Consider the following 20,308-nt stretch of genomic DNA (forward strand, 5'->3'; position numbering starts at 1 on the left):
AGAGGAGAGAGAAGCCAGCCTGAAAAATGTTTCCACTGACCAAAGCTGAGACGATTTGAACATCAAAAGGAGAATAGTGGCTGTGGTTGAGTGAACCTATGTAAACTCTGAAAACTTTGTCCATAATGATATGCAAAAAGGGAAAAATTAACATACTCTGGAAGAAGGTAAAAAGAATAGAATGTATATATACCCAGTCAGTCTTGTCATTCAGTCATTTTGGTATCATTGCCTGATTTGTTATATGGCAAATAATACAGATACTAACACATGTAAATATATTCATTTTTGGACTTAAAAAAGACTATTGGTAAAATTATTGCATAGTGTGACTTCCAGATAGATAAAACAACATGCAATGTCCAAAATTTAACTGAACATATGTTTAAGTATTTTTAAGCATTTTGGGGTCCTAAGTACAAGATAAATGCAAGATTCAATCATGTGTCAAAGTCTTTAAAGTTATGTTTCTTAGGATCCTATGAAGTCAAAGATCTAGACTTTTACTTGAGGTTCTATAGACCTCCTCAAACTTGGATGAGAAAAAAGATTACATCTTTAACTCAAATCACTATGTGCAATTTAACATTCTCTTCAGTTATGAATGTAGGCCACAAATCACTGTAGTACTAGCAGGACAGTGACTTTGTTACCAGTAGAAATCACAGATATTTTCATATCATATTCCAATTGTTGCAAATATCACATGTATTATTTATACAATTTTTAAAAATTGTGTTAATAAAATATATACAATTTTATCCAAATTTGTTTTTCAATATTTGATCAAAATATTTCAATGGAAGTTTTTCCTCTTTAATTCTATGTACATTATTTTATACGTTTAACATTCTTAGAAGGGTCCATAGGCTTCACCAGACTGCCAGATACATCAATGATACCGAATAAGATTAAGGACCTCTGGGAAGGAAAAAATCCTTTACAAATGCTTAGCAATTTGAGTGGGAGCTGCAAAATTTTTGTAATAAGTCTAAGAAACTGAATCCAAGAAAGTGGGCTAAGTGGACACTCTCTTCTTGAAGCTATGAAAACTGTAGTAATTTTAAAACAGGTTAAGGGGCTTCCCTGGTGGCGCATTGGTTAAGAATCTGCCTGCCGATGCAAGGGACACGGGTTCAAGCCCTGGTCCAGGAAGATCCCACATGCCGCGGAGCAACTAAGCCTGTGTGCCACAACTACTGAGCCTGTGCTCTAGAGCCTGCAAGCCACAACTACTGAAGCCTGCGTTCCTAGAGCCTGTGCTCTGCAACAAGAGAAGCCACGACAATGAGGAGCCCGTGTACCGCAACGAAGACCCAATGCAGCCAAAAATAAAGACAAACAAATAAATAAATAAATTTATAAAAAAAATAAAACACGGCTAAGAATATTCTGACATTCCTCCCATTGAGAGCTGTGGTCTATGTCCCTTACCTTGAAGCTGGGTAGGTTTGTGACATTTCTGACAAATAAAGAACCTTGAAGCTGGGTAGGTTTGTGACATTTCTGACAAATAAAGAAAGAAGGGACAGTATGGAACTTCAGAGGCTAAGTGCAAAAAAGGGCAATTAAGCTTCCTCCATGTTTCTTTGGGACACTTGTTTTTGCAGCTATAAGCTGCCATGTAAGAAGTCTACCTACCCTGGGGCTGCCATGCTGTGAGGAAGCCCAAGCCACATGGGGAGGCCAATTTTAGGCAATTAGGTCAGCAGTCTTAACTGAGCCCAGCTGTTGGGTCACTAGCCCAGGTCCAGACATGTTGGTGGTGAAACCTCCAGATGATTCCAACAACCAAGCCTTTTGTGTCAACCCAGCCATTCACTTCCCAGCTGTAGCCCAAGACACCATGGAACAGAAACAAGCCATCTGCTCTGTGTCCTGTCTGAATTCCTGACATATAGAATATGGTCAAAATAAAATGGTGGCTGTCTTATGTCCCTGTGTTTTGGTGTGATTGGTTATACAGCAAGAGATGACAAGAATAGGGTTTAGGATGAGCCAGACACGAATCTAATTAGTTTTATAGCATGAATCTCTCTTAGTAGGTATGTAGTTGAAACAAAACAGGTCACAAGTAGCATAAGAACAGTCTGATTTTCATGAAGAACATGCAAGTTGCAGTTCAACTGCCTGTAGAACTCAGAGTGTATGATTCTGACAAGATGGTCTCAGATGATATGGAATCATCCTGAAATAGCTCATTCTAGCTGTCCAGGGGCCACATTGCTATCTCTGTCCAAGAGTCATTTCTATTCTAAGCTATTTTTCACCAAGTGTGGGATACCAGGCTAACACTGGATTCGATGCTAGCACAGTATACATTTGTGCCTAGAGAAATGGATCCCCTTAAGGAATTCAGAAGACTGAACTGCTTATTTGCCAGATGGCTGAACCCTGTGAAATTCTCTTGAACACTCTCATGAATACCTAGTGCCTGGACCTCCCTGCCACTATGTGCATGGCATTGCTGGTCTATCCTGCCACACAAACCACACACCCCTAGGCAATGAGCCATAAGCACATCAAAACCTCCCCCAAGGCACGGCAAGTACCTATAACTTACAGATACCAAATGACACTCCAGACTTTGGTTGCATTGTGGGTCTTAAGGTCTGGCAATCTTATATTCATTTGGGTGATGGACTGTATGAAGCAAGAAAGTGATAAGGTTTTGAAAAGTCCTTTTTTTTTAACCAGTAGGTTTTTTTTTTTTTTTTACAAAGTCTTTCTAAGGCTGGCAATCAGAGAGTATTCTGCAAGAAATGTATTTTGATTATAAAAACATTTTAGTTTATTGAGATTGGTATTTATTAAAATTTTTATTCTAAACTATATTGAGATAATATATATTATATATATGTTTTAATATTTTTTTCTATTTAACAATCTACTAAAAACCATGGCAGTGCTCAATTTAGGGTCAAGTTAGGAAACGCACTCCTTTATTATAATATTTGCAACAAGGTATATATAAGATGTCACTCACAAAGAAATTTGTTTATGTCTAAAGCCCTGTGCACCTGAGCAAAATTATTAATTTGCCTTGAGTGGAAGTTATTTAGGGAAGAACTTTCCTGTAGATGAAAACAGTCCAGAGAACTATGTGGCTTTATAAGTGGCTTGAAGTCTATTGAAGAAAGAATTCAGTTATGCAAAAATTCCATTGGTCTGAAGATACCAGACATGAATACATTTTAGATGACATGAAAACTTAGGAATAGATGTGAAGAAATGATATTGTTGCTTGTGGGTGGAGCCTCTGGTCATGGAACCCCAGTTCTCAGAGGCTTTTCACAGGAAGTGAAAGGAAATACGCCTCCACTTCGGAACAAGAGTAAGCAGAAGCTGGTGACATTTGGTGAGACTGGATAAAATATTTGTCAAAGAACTATGAACTCATACCTGTGAGGTAGGTGTTGTGTGAGGAATTAATGAAATAGTGAGTAAGTGGCTGAGACATATCTTCATTCAAATCCAGTTTCTCAGGTGGAACGACTCCATTTTCCTCTCCACTCAGATAGCGCATAAATCCATCCACTGATATCTGTCCTGGAGGAAATGAAGAGTTAAGAAGAATGTGAATGTATTATTTTCATGGGTTTCTGGCGTCATGTTGCTTTAACTTTTTTTTTTTTCCAGAAAACTCTTGTAGCATCCAAGATGGAAGACAGTAGCCCCAATTGCAATTTAATATGGATAAACAGTAGTCTAGGATCATGCTATTTCACTACATTTATCTCCAAATGCCAGAAATAATAGAGGAAAATGTAGTTACATGAGTATCACAGACTTTCAGAGGAGTTAAATACCTGAACACCGATCTCCTGTTTTTAAATATAAGAATGCTTATCAACTTTGCGTATGGACAGCAAAATGTTATTAGTGCTTATCTCTAGGTGATAGAATTAGGAGTGCACTTCCCAATGTTCTATCATGAAAATATGTTACTTTTATAATTAAAAGAGTTATTCACAAGTGGTTTTATTATTTAAACTAAAGTGAAAATGTTTTCAAATAATGATTTTTTATCTCTAAAACAGAAAATAAAGATGACCATACTGAGGAATAAAAATTTGAATGCTCATAAAAAGGAAGGTCTTTAAAGTTCTTATTTAGAATGACTTTACTTCAAATGAAAGAAATATGACTCACACTTTAGTTAGTTTATTCAGATTGTATTTAGAATTTTTCTTCTGTTGTAATCTTTCTGAAGTGACTACTACTAAATACTGAGATAATTCTTTATTAAAGTGAATTTTATGTAGTACATAGAAAGGGCCATCTTCATGATTTTGGTTCATCATCACAGTTTGTCTCTTCAACCTTAACAATCAAAGCCACAAACAAACAAACAAACAAAACAAACACAATCACCAGTGCATTTGTGAGCAGTAAAGATCTTGCTAGTAAATGTTAGAGGGAAGTAAGTTTTTTTCCTTGTTGAAAAAGTTTGTATTAATATAAAAGTGGTATATGTTTATGGAAGAAAAATTAGGAAATAAGATGAACAGAGAGGAAAAGTAAAACTTTTCTGAACATGCCTAACTCTTCCTTCAGAGACAATTACTATTAAAATCTTGTTGTATATGCTTCCAGAAAAAAAAAAGTGTGTATGCATGTGTGTGTGTAATTCTTTTATGAAACTGCAATCCTATATATCTGTATATGATTTAGAAACTTTTGTTTATATTAACTGAACAATATATTATGAACACTGTCATATAATTATATAACATTTACATTTTATATATTATAAAATATATAGCCATCACATGATTAAGTAATATTCCATTATCTTTGGAGTTGTCTCTCATTTTTCACTAGTATAAATGACATTGTATGGAATACTCTGGTAGTTGAATCTCTGTACAAACTTTTAATTATTTCCTGAGAATGAATTTCCAGAAATAGAATTGCTGGTTCAAAGACTATGCATATTTTTAAAGCTTTTACTACACATAACCAATTTGCTTTCTGTTAAAGTTCTAGCAATTTACTCTTTCACTAGTGGTTTGCCTTCTCTTCACCCCTATGCCAAACTCATAGGTAAAAACACGATATCTAATAATTCTAATTTTCATTGATTTGAGCATTATTTATTCTTGAATGGTAAGAGATGTGTCATCTGCAAATGGAAAAGCTAGCACTACTGTTTACCCACAGTGTAAATCTTTTTACATTCAATAAGCTTCTCAAAATAACTGATGAGTATGTTCTATAATTCTGGAAACATTATAGCTAAATCACCTTTAATATTTTCCAGGAATAAATAAATAGAAAGAAATTGGTTATTGGCTTTTGACAAGTGGAGCTGTATCTTACAAAAAGAAAAATCTTATAGATGCCATAGTTTATACCTCCAAATAACCATCATCTACCAAGGTGATGGTTCTAATCATGCTGTCATTGATGAGAACACTTTGGTTATTGCCTTTGAAACCTTCTTTTGAAATTCATTTATGGTGGAATGCATATACTCTTTCAGACTGGTTTCAATTTTTGGAAACAAACCAAAGTCAGTGCCTCTTAGGGCCAAAGTTATCTCAATAGATAGCTTTCAACAATATTTTGGAGCATAAAACATTTAGAGATAAAGTATTTTTTAAAAAAATCTGATTTCTTCATCGTCTTCCTTTTCGTTCCTTTCATCGGTAGGAACGAAAATCATAGAGCAGGTATACAAAAGATGAAGATCTGAGATGCTTAAATTAAGCTTTAGAAGCCAGGTGGCCCGTCCTCTCGAGCATCAGTGTTACTGGAGTCCCGGGTCCTGGGTATTTCCATGCTTTGGCACTCGAGAGCTGGCACTTTTTAAAATAGAAAAATGGGTGTTATTTTATTTACTTTGTTGTTAAGTGACTTTCAGTCTTCTGTTTGAGGTTTGGGGTGATCCTTCATCTGCATTGTGGACAATTATCATTTTACTCTGATTTATCGCCATCTTGTCACCTTATTCTCAAACGAGTGTCTATTCCTCCCTCCCTCTTTCCCTTCCTTCTCCCATCTCTTTACCTTCCACTCACTTAACAAACATTTATTGAACGCCTGCAATGTGATGAATACACAGAAAAATAAAGCAGAGCAAAGCACAGACTATGCCTTCAAAGAGCTCATAATCTAATAGAAAATAAGACCATTCACCCCTTGAACAGCAGGCATGCGCTCCTCCAGAGCAGGATGTGTGTTTCTATCTTTGTCATCCTTGGAATATACCACAATTCTCTGTGCACTGTAGCTGTAAAATCAGCACTTACCTTTGACAATTAGTGATTCAAAAGAGAAAACAAATGGTTTTGAAACTGGGAGATCACTAAAGATGGCATAATTTTGATTCTTTTATCTGATTAGGTCAAATCATATGAAATTATTAATATTTGGTGTTTTTAACCTATGCAAATGACAGTTTCATGCATCACAATTTCTAACCACAGCTGTTCCTCAAAGGACAGGCAATAAATGCAAGTGGCTTTAGGGGCCAACAAAAGAAAGTAATGTGACTCCTGGAATAAAGTGTACCCAAGGAAAACTCACAAGTATATGCTCCTTCTAAAGGCATGCAAATGACAGCAATACAATATGGTGTGACCAAGACATACCATCTTTATGGTGCGGGTGGAGGCTGTGTTTGTGTCTGGTATCTTGGGAATAAATATCCCTTGGTGTGATCAGCAACTTTTAAAAGCAATTAAAACAAAACATATGCCAATATGGCATGGATGACAAATTAATTCTAATTTTAGCATGGATTTCCATTATATTGTCTCTAGTGCCTTCCGGGCATGTGTGTTGAGAAAGATTCTGAACCACGCTTGTGAATAATTTTGATGTCGGTCATGGAATGCATGACAGAAAAGTGGGGGTATGCAAGCTATATATTTGTTATTCTCAAACCAGGATATTATAATTTAGTTATGCTCTGCAACATGCCAAAGAACATGTGTCAAAGTTTTATTTGATTCATTAATGAGAAAATCAGGATGACGACAAACCCATTTCAAAGAAGCCTATGGGATATTGATACATACATATATGTGTGTCAGCAACCTATCCCCCAAACCTATTAAAATATTGCTAAATTGAATATAAACTTGCTTAAAGTCCTATAGGTCAATTAATATAATCTTTGGGTTACCTTCTCTACCTTTACTATTTCCTAGGAGTCAAAGATTTTAACAGAGTTTTTAGCATAGATTAAAATTAGTAAAAACAAGAGTTAGGTGAATCAGTGTTTGTAAGCTTTATTTACAATGAATTATATCAAATAATTTAAAAATCCCCAGCTGAGGAATTTACCTAACTTTGAATAGGAACAATATATGAGTTTGGAGGACAGTTCAGAATATGATTGTAGACTGCAAGTAGGCAGAGCAACTTTTCAACCCCAAAGCTTGCCTTGCTAACTAAAGGAGCAAATGTGCAAGACTTTGATATATCAAATGACTAGGCAGAGATATGTCAAAGTCAAGAAAAGCCAATGAAAAAGTAAAGATCAGGAGTTGGAAGTTTATAAGTTGCAAGGCATCAGCTGAGGGGTCAAGAGTTCATTTGCAAAAATGTAGATGTTTTTGGCATAATGAATTAGCCTAAAAATATAGTTCTGACCAGTAAAGGCTTTTGGACGAAAACAGACCCTTAGAGGATTTTCCTTTGTTGCATGTAACCTACAGCTGGAATGCTGTTGTTGCTGTTGACTTAAATGCATCAGTACTTTTCCACCAACCCGTCACTGTTTTTGCGAAACTGCTTAAGATTTTTTTTCAGGCCCACTGAGGCACATAGAAAAATGAAACGCCTTAAGAACTAAGATGGAGAAAACACTGTTTTTCTAAACCAGTCAATTTAGTAACAGTACAAGAAATGCGGCTTCCATTCCTGCCAGCAGTAATTGATCAGCAACAAACTCTTCAACCATAGGATGAGAAAACTAGATGGGCTCTTATGTCTCTTTCAGCTCTAAAGTTCTATGAATTCAAGTGGTTTAATACACTCTAGATGATTACCAGCTAAATTAAAACAAAATGTCCATATTAGAATGAGATTATGAAACATCAAACCACAATTAAAAGCAATGTGATGATTTTCTGGAATAAAAACAACAGGAAGAAAAGTTAAGTTCAGAAGGATAATACCAGCTGACAAAGGCTAAAAATAAAGTCCCTTCTATATTTTCTTAATAAAAGATTGATATGCTTCCAAGCGGACATGCCACTCATATAAAGACACCTAAAGTTCTTTATAAGCATTTATATTATTTGAACCACTTAGAGCCAAAGTAGGAAAAATATAAGTCTCAAGGAATGGAGAAAACACTGCTCTATGAAGCTTTTTCGTTCAAAAGAAGTTCTAGTGTATACTGAAAAAAGAAGGCTGGTGATCAAATGTGAAAAGATCTGACTTCAATGGGGAGGAACCATCTTCAAAGGGACACGAGAGGAAAGTGGCATGACAAAATGATGGTCCCAATGGCCATTTATATGGCTTGTCATTCTTCAGCAATATCTTTGCTGCAGAGAAACTCTCAAATGTCAGGCAGCTGTACACATATACCATGGCCAGGAACTGTACCTCTGCCTCCTTCTGCCTCTCTCCTTCCCCTGGGGTAGATGATGACTGAGGCTCCACTTGTGTCCTCTTGAAAATGTCAGGAAGACAAAAATTTGAAATTTTGTTGTGACAAAATGAGACCTCTCAGGGATGCTTTTAAATCTTGCTGTATATCCAGGGACATACAGCTGGATGCATTTCATGCTTACAAGTGCATGCCAAGGCCTTTGAATATATACTGGGGAACAAGCTACTCCCTTGCCTTCTTTAAACCTGGGACCATCCTACGGGCCTTGGGAACAATTAATTTATTTTTATATTTTTGGCTGTGTCGGGTCTTAATTGCAGCACGTGGGATCTTCGTTGAGGCATGGGGGATCTTTTGTTATAGTGCATGGGCTCTTCATTGTGGTGCGGGGGCTCCTCTCTAGTTGAGGCACACGACCTCAGTAGTTGTGGCGTGTGGACTTAGTTGCCCTGTGGCACATGGGATCTTAGTTCCCCAATCAGGGATCAAACCCACGTTCCCTACATTGGAAGGAAGATTCTTTACCACTGGACCACCAGGGAAGTCCCAGGCCTTGGAAACAATTAAGAAGAGGAGGATCTGTGTCCAGAAAAGGGAGCTCTGGAGAACAGAATGGAACAGTCTAAAGAGGTTTATGGACTGGTTCTCCCATTTTCTCAGGTCCTGACCCCTTGCATTAATTGACTTCTTGAAACCTACTTCCAACAGAACTTTCCAGCTTGACCTCATGTTCCAGGCATCTAAGAAAAGATGTTTCAGCTTAAGTCTCTCCAGGAAGAAGACACAGTTATCTAAACCTCTTTGCAATATGTTCAGGCACAACTGTTCTCCCAGTTTCATTTACTTGATGAAGCTTTCCTAAAGTCTTATGACCTAATCCAATTTAGATTAATCAATTAACATTTTTTTAAATTCTATTCTTTGTTGAATCTCTTTTATTTTTTGTAAACCGCATCTTCCTCCTTCATAGTTAGCTTTTCATTTCAGTGGGAGCACATTTGTCAGTAGCTTCCTGAGAAAGGGTTCCTGAGTGTTAAGTTTTTTGAGCCTTGTACGTCTAAAAATGGCTTTATGACATTTGCATTCTTTATTGCTAGTTTATCTGGGTATAATATTGTAGGTTAAGAAAATTTTCTTTTAGATTTTTGTGAGAAAAGTTGCTTCATTGTCTTTTAGCTTCTAGTGGGCTGTTAAGAGATTTGAAGAATTACTATTTCATCATCCTAAAAACATATGTGGCCTGTTTTTTTATTTTGTCTCTTTGGAAATTTCTAGCATCTTATTAAGTTCCAGTTTCTGGAAACTTCACAATGATGTGCTTTGGTACAGGTTTATTTTTATACCCTGTGCTGGACACTCTTGAAGCCCTTGTAGTCTGAAAGCTATTATTCTTCTATTTGGAACATTTTCATAAATTATCTTGGGGCTTCCCTGGTGGTGCAGTGGTTGAGAGTCCGCCTGCCGATGCAGGGGACATGGGTTCGTGCCCTGGTCCGGGAAGATCCCACATGCCCTGGAGTGGCTGGGCCCGTGAGCCATGGCTGCTGAGCCTGTGCGTCCAGAGTCTGTGCTCTGCAACAGCAGAGGCCACAACAGTGAGAGGCCTGAGTACCGCAAAAAAAAAAAAAAAAAAAAAAAAAAAATTATCTCTATGCTAATTTCTGTTCTCTTTCTTCTGGAATATTATTTGATCAAATTTTACATTTTCATATATTCTCCCTCCAATTTTTCATTTTATTTGTTTGCTCTACTCTCTGGGAGCTTTCCACACTTTACTTCCAACCCTTCTTTGAGTGTTTTGTTTCTGCTACCCTCTATTTAATGTCTAAGAGCCAGTTTATGTTCTCTGACATTTCTTCAAAAAATAGCATTGTTATTTTTTCAGTGGTTCAATATATTTTATTATCTTTCTAAGGATATTAATGATATATGTATATTTAAAGTTTTCTTCTCACTACATAGTCATTGTTTTCCTTAAGGTTACTTTTATTCTTGCTTACTTCTACTTTTTAAGTAAGTTTTCCTCATATGTCTAGTGATTTTTAATTGCCTGTTCATATTTCAAATGGGTGGACTAAAAAGCTGATTGGACTTTTCAAAGCATCTGTATATCTGAATATGAACATGCAAAGTGTAAGAGTTAATAAGGCATCATTGTAGAGGGATCAGTCTTTGTCTCTTTGGAGTAACCCCTAATGTCAATACCTTTAGTTCTTTCTTCTTGAGCCGATCAAGTCCTGAGAGAAGATCGGTTTAATCACTTGCCAGGAAAATAAAGGCCTGGATGCCAGCCTTCCAGAGCCAAATGGGGGAAGGGGCAGAATGTTTACGATCACTTTATCTCTTTGCTTTCAAATAGTATCCCTGACTTCACCTGGGATTGTGTTATCCTCAGACCCTCTGCTTTCTTGTCTCCAGAATGGAAACCTTTAGTTTTCTCCCAGGTGGGAGACTATTCCTTAAACAGCTGTCAACCAACCCTCCTTATTCTAGGCTGTAACTCTAAACCTATGATCAGTTTCCTCAGATGTGTTATAGCTGTAAACCTATAGATCGTTGCCAAAATTGTGTAATTATTGTCTCTTACCCTATTATATCCACCCTTGCCAGATTATACCTTAAAAAAATACAATGCAATTTTAGTGTGGTTTCAACAGAGAGTTTAATTAGTTGAATATGTCTAGACTATTCGTTCTATTTATCCTGATGATCCATGATTTCTCTACTATACCAGACTGCAGAATTTTGTTGATTAAGTTAAAAAAATCAGATTTCACATGCTTTATCCTTTTGATCCTACTATTTTTAGGTAAAATAAATCAGATGGGAGAAACTGAAGGTCTTCTGCTATAGACCTGCTTTGCCTGGTCGGGGACTTATCGTGGATCTCCTTGGTTGTCTTTCATTCAAATCTTTTTGGTGAGAAGTATGCAGTGACTAATATCTCACCATAGATGGCACTATATGGATAATTTGTCAGTCAAGTTTTCCTTGCTGTGTCTTTTCCCAGGTAGAATGTAGTCAGTCACAGAGGCAGCCGGAGCTCCCAGGTATTTATCAGGCGGGAGTATTTAACAGACAAAATATTTCCTCCTTTATACTTTCCAAGACCCTCTCACTCTTCTCCAATACAGGCAGCAACACAGCATTCTAATTTTGTCTCAGGGAATGGAGGGATGGAAGAGAAGGGAGAACTTAAGAGTACCTTTTCGGCTTGGTTCTGAGGGCACTCTTCTACCAAGGCTTCCTTGTCCCCAAGCCTAGGGGAAGTCCCAAGTCCTGAAGAGAGAAGCCTGTGGCTCCTTTCTAGGAGATGGTCTAGAAAGTTCCAAGCCCTGGTGTTCCCCAGTGGCTGGAACAGAAGGAGAGTTTTATCTTTACTCTCTCCCTCTGCCTAGTCCCTGGCAGAAGCACTAATCAGACAGTATTAAATGTCTAAAGCCATCAAAATAGAAATAGGGGATTAGGATAATTCACAACAGAGCAAATCAATCCTTAAACAATGAAAGAGCTGATTGTCCTTCATGACACTGCCATGACAAGTTACCCGCCCTGTCAATACTTTCTCCTTCTAACATCTTTGCTCAGCAATGCTAGAATTTCTTTTGAAATTCACAAGTAAGAAGTTTATCTGAAATAAATCCATAGCCCTCACCTTCTACCTAGAAGCTTATGAAAGTGACTTTCAATAAGGTTGTGTAACAAAAGCTGATGCTCCTTATTACACAGATGAGCCTGATGGCAAGTCCTCAGCACCAGACTCTCACATGACGCTTTACATGGGCTCTGTGACCAGGAAAGGGAAAAGGACAGCAGGGCATGGTCACAAGCTAATCTCTAAACAGAATTCATGGCGCATTACTAAAGTGACTAGAAAGTTTTGAAAGTCAGGCTCTTTCCTGTTCAGTGTGTTTTTTACTGGGATGGTTACCTTGGAAATGACCTCATCATGGCATCAAAGCACCAACATGGAACTGCTACCTCGTTCGTCCTAAAAGCAGATGTAAGGTAACAGTGGCGAAGTGCTAAAGTGAAAAATAATTCTGTGGAGAGTCAAAGAAAGAAAATGTGGCTGGCTGTGTCTACAAACATAGTACTTTTAAAAAAAAAGAATGGATTCTGACTTGAAAGGAAGTATATTTATACATGTGCAAGCAGGATGGTAAAGGAAGAGAGAGCCAGCCTTTGAAGAGCTTCATGAATTTAGTCTATCTCCCATATATTATTTTATAAACCTTTATATACTATTTACTATATGCAAATATTAACTCATTCTATCCTCATAATAACTCTATGAAGTGGGTACTACTTTTATGCTTATTTTATGGGTGAGAAACTCAAGTAGCTTGCCCAAAATCACATGGCTTACAAGTGGATAAAATGGGATTTGAACCCAAAGTCAGGCTTTGTGTTCCATGCCATTAACTACTATGCTATCCTGCTGTACAGCACATAATCTAGTACTAGGAGAAGGTAAATCATAATCTTCATCATCATCACCATCATCATCATCATAACAGGAAGAGCTAGCATTACCTGAGCATTGACCATGTGGCAGGCACAGAAATCCTATAAGAGAGGTACTTTTTACTTCCCATTTGCTGGTGAGCAAACTGAGGCTTAGAGAGGTAAGCAACTTTTCTAAGGTCACAGGGGGTACTCAGTGTGAGAGCTGGATCTGGAGGTGGTGCCAGGGCAACGGGAAGGCAGATGGTGGTGAGTGCGACCGATGATGTTTATCCACATAACTTTCCCAGCACTGGCCTGGATGAGGAACAAGGATGATGAAAGGAGAGGATCCTGCCTCTGTAGCCGTTGGCTTCAATTGAGGCAATGTGGATTAGTCCTAAAAATAGCCCTGAATGTGACCAAGGAAGAGCTTTTTCCCATGATTTACTTATCTCTTTAAAACGTGTGACTTTAATCTTTTTGTTAAAAGAAGCTGGACTCAGGCAGGACAAATGACCCATCTAGTAGAGGCGTGAGGATTAGCTCTTTGATTTGGATTTGTCTATCAAGATCTAAAATTCTTTTCCAGACTCAATTTACATTCTAATCTCCACAAGTAATTCAAAGGCACCCTCTAACATTTTTATTCTCTAATTCATGAGTCTAACTTGTAGGAAGAAAAATAAAATACAACAAAAAAATGTGTTATGCCAATGTGAGGACAACAGAAATGCTAAACAGAAAATATGACATTGTTTTGTGGGTTTTGCAAAAAAAAAAAAAAAAAAATGCAGGTTACCTTTTAAAAGGAATAGCCAAACACATGCAAATAACATCTTTCAAAGCCTGGAAGCACAGAGAAATCTTGACAAATTATGCCTTGGAAGACAGATGGCCTATAAATCCTTACAGAATCATCACACAGTTAGGATGGGCAAACTGAACAATGTGTCTGCCAGCTAGCATGGCCACCAGCCTCACTTTGCTGAGCCAAATGCCAATTAGGCAGGATCTGGCACTCACATGCTTGGATGTCACTGGGATTAGGCGGTTGAGAATCCATTCATCACCATTCAATCCTCAGTCCTAATGTAATGATACCAGGGCATGTTGGAAAGCTACTGGTCCAATGGCTTAGCACCTCCTAAAATCACTTCCAAGCACAGCTCTGAGAAGGTATTTCCTTGGCTCACATTTATTCCTGGTGCTTTGACCCTTATGTGAGTTCTGCTAGACAGTAAGTACAGATGGCTCTCATATCCCATGGCTCACCAAAATCTATTTGCCTGCTTACAGAAATAATCTATAAAATATTCCCTTTTCAATTCTCTTTGCTTGGGCACAGACTTTCCTATTACATTTGCCAGTTAACTGTGTTTTTGTATAGTGTATGAACTTTGCTGGTTTCTTTGCCTATTTTATCCATTTCTTTTCAATCCTGGAGTTAGTATATTCTATACGTGTTCTCAGGCATTATTATGTTATCTTAGGCTGAAAAGTGTCATTCATTCTTATTCCATCTTGATTGCAAAGCTGTTCAATTACCATAATTATGTACAAATACAAGTCCAAGATATCGTGTAATAATCTCTACTAAATGAATATGTGCTCTTCTCAAAAGCCTTTGCAGATCAACCCCACGACCCAGCTGTCCTGGCTTTTTGTGGCCCTGTAGTTCTCCCTGTATTCAGCTGAACTTGTTCATGTGGTTTTGTGTGAAAGTTCTTAATAATAGCACCTAACTTTGATTTAGCACTTTCCCTTTTTCAAAGTATTCTCACATCTGCAATTTATTTACATCACACTGTTCTGTTTGGTAGGTAAGACAGCATTTTATTAATTAACAGGACAGATAAACTTTGACCCAGTGAGATTAAACAGTCCTTTTAAGTTGACATGGCTAGATAAAAACAGAATCCAGATTGGTACCCTACTCTCTTAAACATGGGCTTGGAGTCTTTTTCACTAGATGTATGTAACGGCTGATTGATCATTTAGGGCTAGAGGTTCTCCGAGGGTAGGGAACAAGTCTGTCGCATTTTATTAGTGCACCATCACATTGTTCCATGAGAGGAGACCCTTCACAATGGTTCTTGACCATAACACAAAGGAGAGCACAATGTTCTAGATCCTTAACGAGAATATCATGTTCCTTGGGTAAGACGGACATTAGTTTTGCCCAGGACTGAGAGATGATGCAACATTTAATGGTTGCCTACTGTTCCTCATTCTCACCTCCTAAATTGCCCTAATGGTGCTACCTGGAATCACCTTTCAAATAAACTCTTTATATTTGGATTCTTCTCCCAGGGTCACTGCTGGGGGAAGCTAAACAAAGGCAAATAGTGTAAGCAGATAGGTTAGGGAGAGTCCCTGGAAAAAGAGAACCAGGCATGGCTTTCTTGACATAAGAGAACCCATTTTGGTCTAAGCCATTTAGTGATCTAAGACTGGCCACAATGCCCCTTGAACAGGTCTCAGGAATCAATGATATTAAGGGAACAAAGGAATGCAGGAACAAAGAAAAGGCAGTCAAAGAGTAGTGCAATGATAAAGCAGAGCCCTAGTTCCTCCTCAAGGGATATACATAATAATAATGCATCTTTGAGTTCTGCAGGAACTAAGGCCCCCTCCCAGGTGGAAGATGGAATTGTGATGTTGACCCTCCTGACTTCAATCAATTAAAGCTTGGACTCTCTCGATTTTTGCCTCAATTTTATGCTGAATTCTCATCTGCTCTAGCCTCTTCATGAATATGCAAGTACTCTTAGCTTAAAACTTCCCCAATTTTGCTGTTAGGGGAGACACTGCTTTAGAAAAGATCCCCGACGTTCTCCTTATTTGCTGCAAGTAATAATCCTTCCTTCTCCCGATCTTTGGCTTGGGTGTGTCTATTGGCTCAATACCCACCAAGAGGCGAACCCAGTTTTTAGGTAACAGTAACAACATTAATAAGAAGCATTTTGGACTCCTTTCCTACACGTAAGGTAGGGTGTTAGGTGAGAAATTTAATTTTTTCAAACATCCTCAGTTAAGTCTTCCTCTTAAAATCGTGCCATCCCTACTCTGCAGGTAATTTTGCTTTTGCAACTGGAGTCCTACAGACTGCAGTGGTTCACACAGGGCTCCTAGAATCTCTATAATGAATGAATGAAATTATTGGTCATTCTCAGCTTCCCGACATTTCACCCATTGCCACGGTGCATTTTTCAGCTTTCCTGTGAAGTGTTAGGTTAGACAGTCTACCCCTCACCTCATCTGGCTTCCTTGTGGTCACCATATGTTTTCCATGGAGTTGATTCTCTCTGCATTCAATCAGCTTCCTTCCCGCTTATTTGGTGTAAAATCAACTATCAACAAAACTCAGCTCTGGGAAAAGCAGATGTTGGGGTCCAATGCCTTGGCTTCCTGGCTTTTCTGCAGCACAGTGCAAGCTGCTAAGCCGTTCCTTCTAACTGAGCCATAGCCTGCCCCCGACCCCTGCTGGCAAGGGAAAAGGTGTAACAGTCAGTGATTATTAATGCTTTGTTCTGATGGGAGGTTACCTCTAGGAGAAAATAGCCATTATCTGCTTTGTCCCATTAGTTCTCACCCACAACGGCAAGGCATCTTGGGAAGGTATAGTCTGATGAGGGAAAGAAGTTTTAAAAACACTCAACAGACTGGGGTGGATTATGCTACCAAGTTCACTCCTGCACCTCTTTAAAACTTGCATTTGTTTTTGTCTCTCTCTCTCTCTCTCTCTCTCTCTATATATATATATATATATATATATATATGTTGTTTGTTTTTTTTTTTCCTGACTGGTTGTTTTCTGAACAAAAGCCATTTCAGCTTTGAATGGACATGGTTGTGGCTTTCTGGTTAGAGCTGTAATTCTGAGTGGACACTGAGGTCACAGAAAGAAAGGATGCAACAGAAAAAAACCAGGACTCCTGGGCCAGGCATTTGTTTTCCTCAAGCCCAGTTCCTCCCTCCTGGGAAAGGAGGAAATGCAATCAAGAAAGGAAATTCAAGGAAGTTATCAAGCCAACTGATGAACAGTGAATTCATAATGGCTATCTTTTTTTTTTTTTTTTTTTTGCGGTACGCGGGCCTCTCACTGTTGTGGCCTCTCCCATTGCGGAGCACAGGCTCTGGACGCGCAGGCTCAGCGGCCATGGCTCACGGGCCCAGCCGCTCCGCCGCATGTGGGATCTTCCCAGACCGGGGCACAAACCCGTGTCCCCTGCATCGGCAGGTGGACTCTCAACCACTGTGCCACCAGAGAAGTCCCATAATGGCTCTCTTGAAAATAATTTTTTTTCATTTTTGCCAGTCTCAAATACTTCAGAGAAGTCTATGAATAAACAAAACACAGAGTTAAGAGGAGCTTGGAATATACTCACAGATGCTAATGTCATTCTTCTATGACCTTCCACAGAGGCTAACAAGTCAATAGGTGGGATTTAAATGGGATTGTAATCAATAAAATACTAGAGTAGCTTTTTGGCAGCTTAGTGTAGTAACTTAAGATACAAAAAGAACTGGCTACATCATACAGCTTTCATCTGTCTTTGTCTTTTGGGAAGAAAATCTATCTCATTTGAGGTGCCTCTGTTCACTCATTTCTGTTCTTTTATTTCTTTTATTGCTACACAGGTCATCTATACAAAAATATTTAAACAGATGCCACCTTAATGGTGAGGCAGATCGTTAGGCCAGTGAATATCTCCTTCAGATGTGTGGTTTTTAAACTGAGCATCTCGAATCTCCTGGGGTTTGGGCAGAAGTGCCTGCAGAGAATGGGATGGAACAGGAGAATAAACAGGAGTAGGGCAGCCATCACCAGCTACAATGCAGGCTCTGCTCATTCAACCAAAACAGTGCTTCTAACGGTTTTTCCTACACATTGACCAATCCAATGAGACATTGTGAGAAGAAACAAACACAAATAAAAGGATGCTATGTCAAGGACAGTCTGAAAACCACTGCTGTGGATGCAAACTGCTAACTTCTAAAGAGTTGACATTGCATTTTTTGAGCAAGGCCTAATGGAGGGCTCCACGTGGGAATCTGGAGTGGTGCAAAGAACTGGGACACAGAAAATATAGTCCTACTCTCAACATTGTCACTTAGCTGCCTCTTCTATGACCTGAGAGTTGGGACTAAATGGCTAAGTCCCTTGTAGACAGGAGATCCTGTGATTTTGAGGCTACCAGCCAGGACTTCAGGAATGGTAACAGCTAAGATAACGTGTGACATGTTGGAAGGGATGAGCCATGGGCACAGCCCTTCCATTTTTTTTTTTTTTTTTTTCTCTCAATGCTCAGCTACTCTGACCTTACCCATCTTTCACTTTAGATTCTGTTAAGGCCATTTATTGAGAAATGCTTGTCTTAGTTTTGGTTCTTCTAAAAGTGGGCTTTGAGATAAGGATTTGAGTGCAAGCAGCTTATTTGGGAGATAACCCAGGAACTAACAGTAGGGGAGTGGAGAAAAGAGAAGGGAAGAAAAGGCAGCAAATAAAGGGAACCTTATCAAGCAGGTTGCAGTTGTGGGAAACGGGCTCATTCATACATGGGAACTCTGGGAGAATGTGAAGAACACGCATCAGAAATGTCCCACACAAGAGGCAAGGAAGAGCGGTACTACCACCTGACTGAAAACTACTCCTGGGGCCATGAAGTCCTGGAAACTTGTAAGCTGGCTGTGGTTGGGCCGAGAGAAAGTCCCAGAGATTTGCAGAAGATGCTGTTGACTGTGTTGGAACCATGTATGCCAAGGGATACAAGATAAGCACTGATGTTTGCTAGAACTGGTATCATCCCATTTTACAGATGAGGAACCTGAAGTTCAAGCAAGTCAAGTCACTTGCCTGAGGTTAACTGGCTTAACCATAACACAGTGCCAGTCTCTTTCCTTAATTACGGCATGTTTGATGTCTCAAGAATGCATAATACACATTAATAAAAATAATCATTATTTTTTATAACTTCTACCTAGTAAAGGGAAATGGTGTTGGGAAAATAATGATTTTAAAAACTCTGTTAGGAAAATTAAGTGATAAAGTAAATAGTAAGATTCCAGTGTAAACCTTTACATTTTAAATTATAATTATAATTCCATTTTAATAAAAATGTAGATAAAATATTGATGAGTCAGAAACGAACATTTGTGCACAGATATGACTCACCATATTTTTTCAGGTTTCATCACCAAATGAGTCTAATTTTTTATTAATTGCAATAAGTAAAATAAGCCTGTTAGCCAAGAGACAGCAGCATTCAGAAATGCCTCTGCCCAGTGCTCTGAATCTCACTTCCAGACTCATAAATAATTTGGCACAAATGCCAATTCTCATTTTTCATTAGTTCAGGTCAACAAGGGTTCAATAGCCAACAATTAATACATGCAACCTTCTTATCATAAGAAACTTACTTAATTCTCCCAGAAATTCTCTCAGAATATTTTCAAAGATCAGAAAACTAGGGGGTGGAACTGGTCAAAGAGATTAAATGGCTTCCTAAGGTAAGGTAAACAGAGATGATAGATTGTTGATTTGTGACCAGTTTTAGTGGGATCTGCTGTTTTTATCTGCCTGGTGACTAGTCCTCCTCTTTCTAGGTACACACCCCAGGTGAATTTCAGGGAACCACCTCTCTCCCACTGTCAGTCCACATGGTTCAGGTAGCTGACTCCTTATTGGCTCTAGGGAGAGTCATGTGACCAAAGTCTGTCCAATTGGTACATTCCATCCTCCAGGCCACAATGATCCTAATTCAGGAGTGGTCCTGGGTGGCTTAAGCCATGTTCTGGTTTCTGGTATTTTGATGGAACTATGAGATTGGTAGGCCTGGAGCTGCTGTTGGCTTTCTTGTCACTTCAGAAGAGTCTGCCCAAGAATTACAGCCAGTGCAGAGAACATGATGGGAGATGACAGGTCTTGATGACATCATTTGAGCCCCTGGATGTAGTCATGCCTGAAGTCATTAACACCCTCACTTTTTGCTTATATGTACCTGTCAGTTCCTTTCTGTGCTTCAGTCTGAGTTAAGTTTGTCATTTTTCAACTGAAGGAGTTCCACCTAATACTACAGGTTGCAAGTTTCCAAGTCCAGTGCTCTCTCTAGCACACTCTGGGTGCTTCTGGTTGTTGATAATAATGACACAGTATAGTTCACTTGCATAAAAATTTTAAAATAAAACAATATTAAAAATACAATAGGGTTATTTCTAGTATGCAAATCATTGTTAGCTTAGGTCTATTTGGAGCAAATATGCTAGCTATACCTGAACTTCTATTTG

General features: G+C 38.5%; 1 protein-coding gene across 1 annotated transcript in view; it reads right to left on the reverse strand.

The window, feature by feature from the left end:
* Window positions 1-20,308, reverse strand: part of PLCB1 (phospholipase C beta 1) — a 681,896-nt gene that overhangs the window by 164,249 nt on the left and 497,339 nt on the right. Inside the window, exon 10 of the mRNA XM_027118192.1 lies at window positions 3,403-3,549. Within this exon, the coding sequence (XP_026973993.1) occupies window positions 3,403-3,549 (147 nt within the window). The remainder of the gene's footprint in view (window positions 1-3,402; window positions 3,550-20,308) is intronic.

The sequence above is a fragment of the Aethalodelphis obliquidens genome, unplaced genomic scaffold (assembly GCF_003676395.1).
Source record: "Aethalodelphis obliquidens isolate GAN/ISIS:26980383/991018 unplaced genomic scaffold, ASM367639v1 scaffold18, whole genome shotgun sequence".
NCBI lineage: Eukaryota > Metazoa > Chordata > Mammalia > Artiodactyla > Delphinidae > Aethalodelphis > Aethalodelphis obliquidens.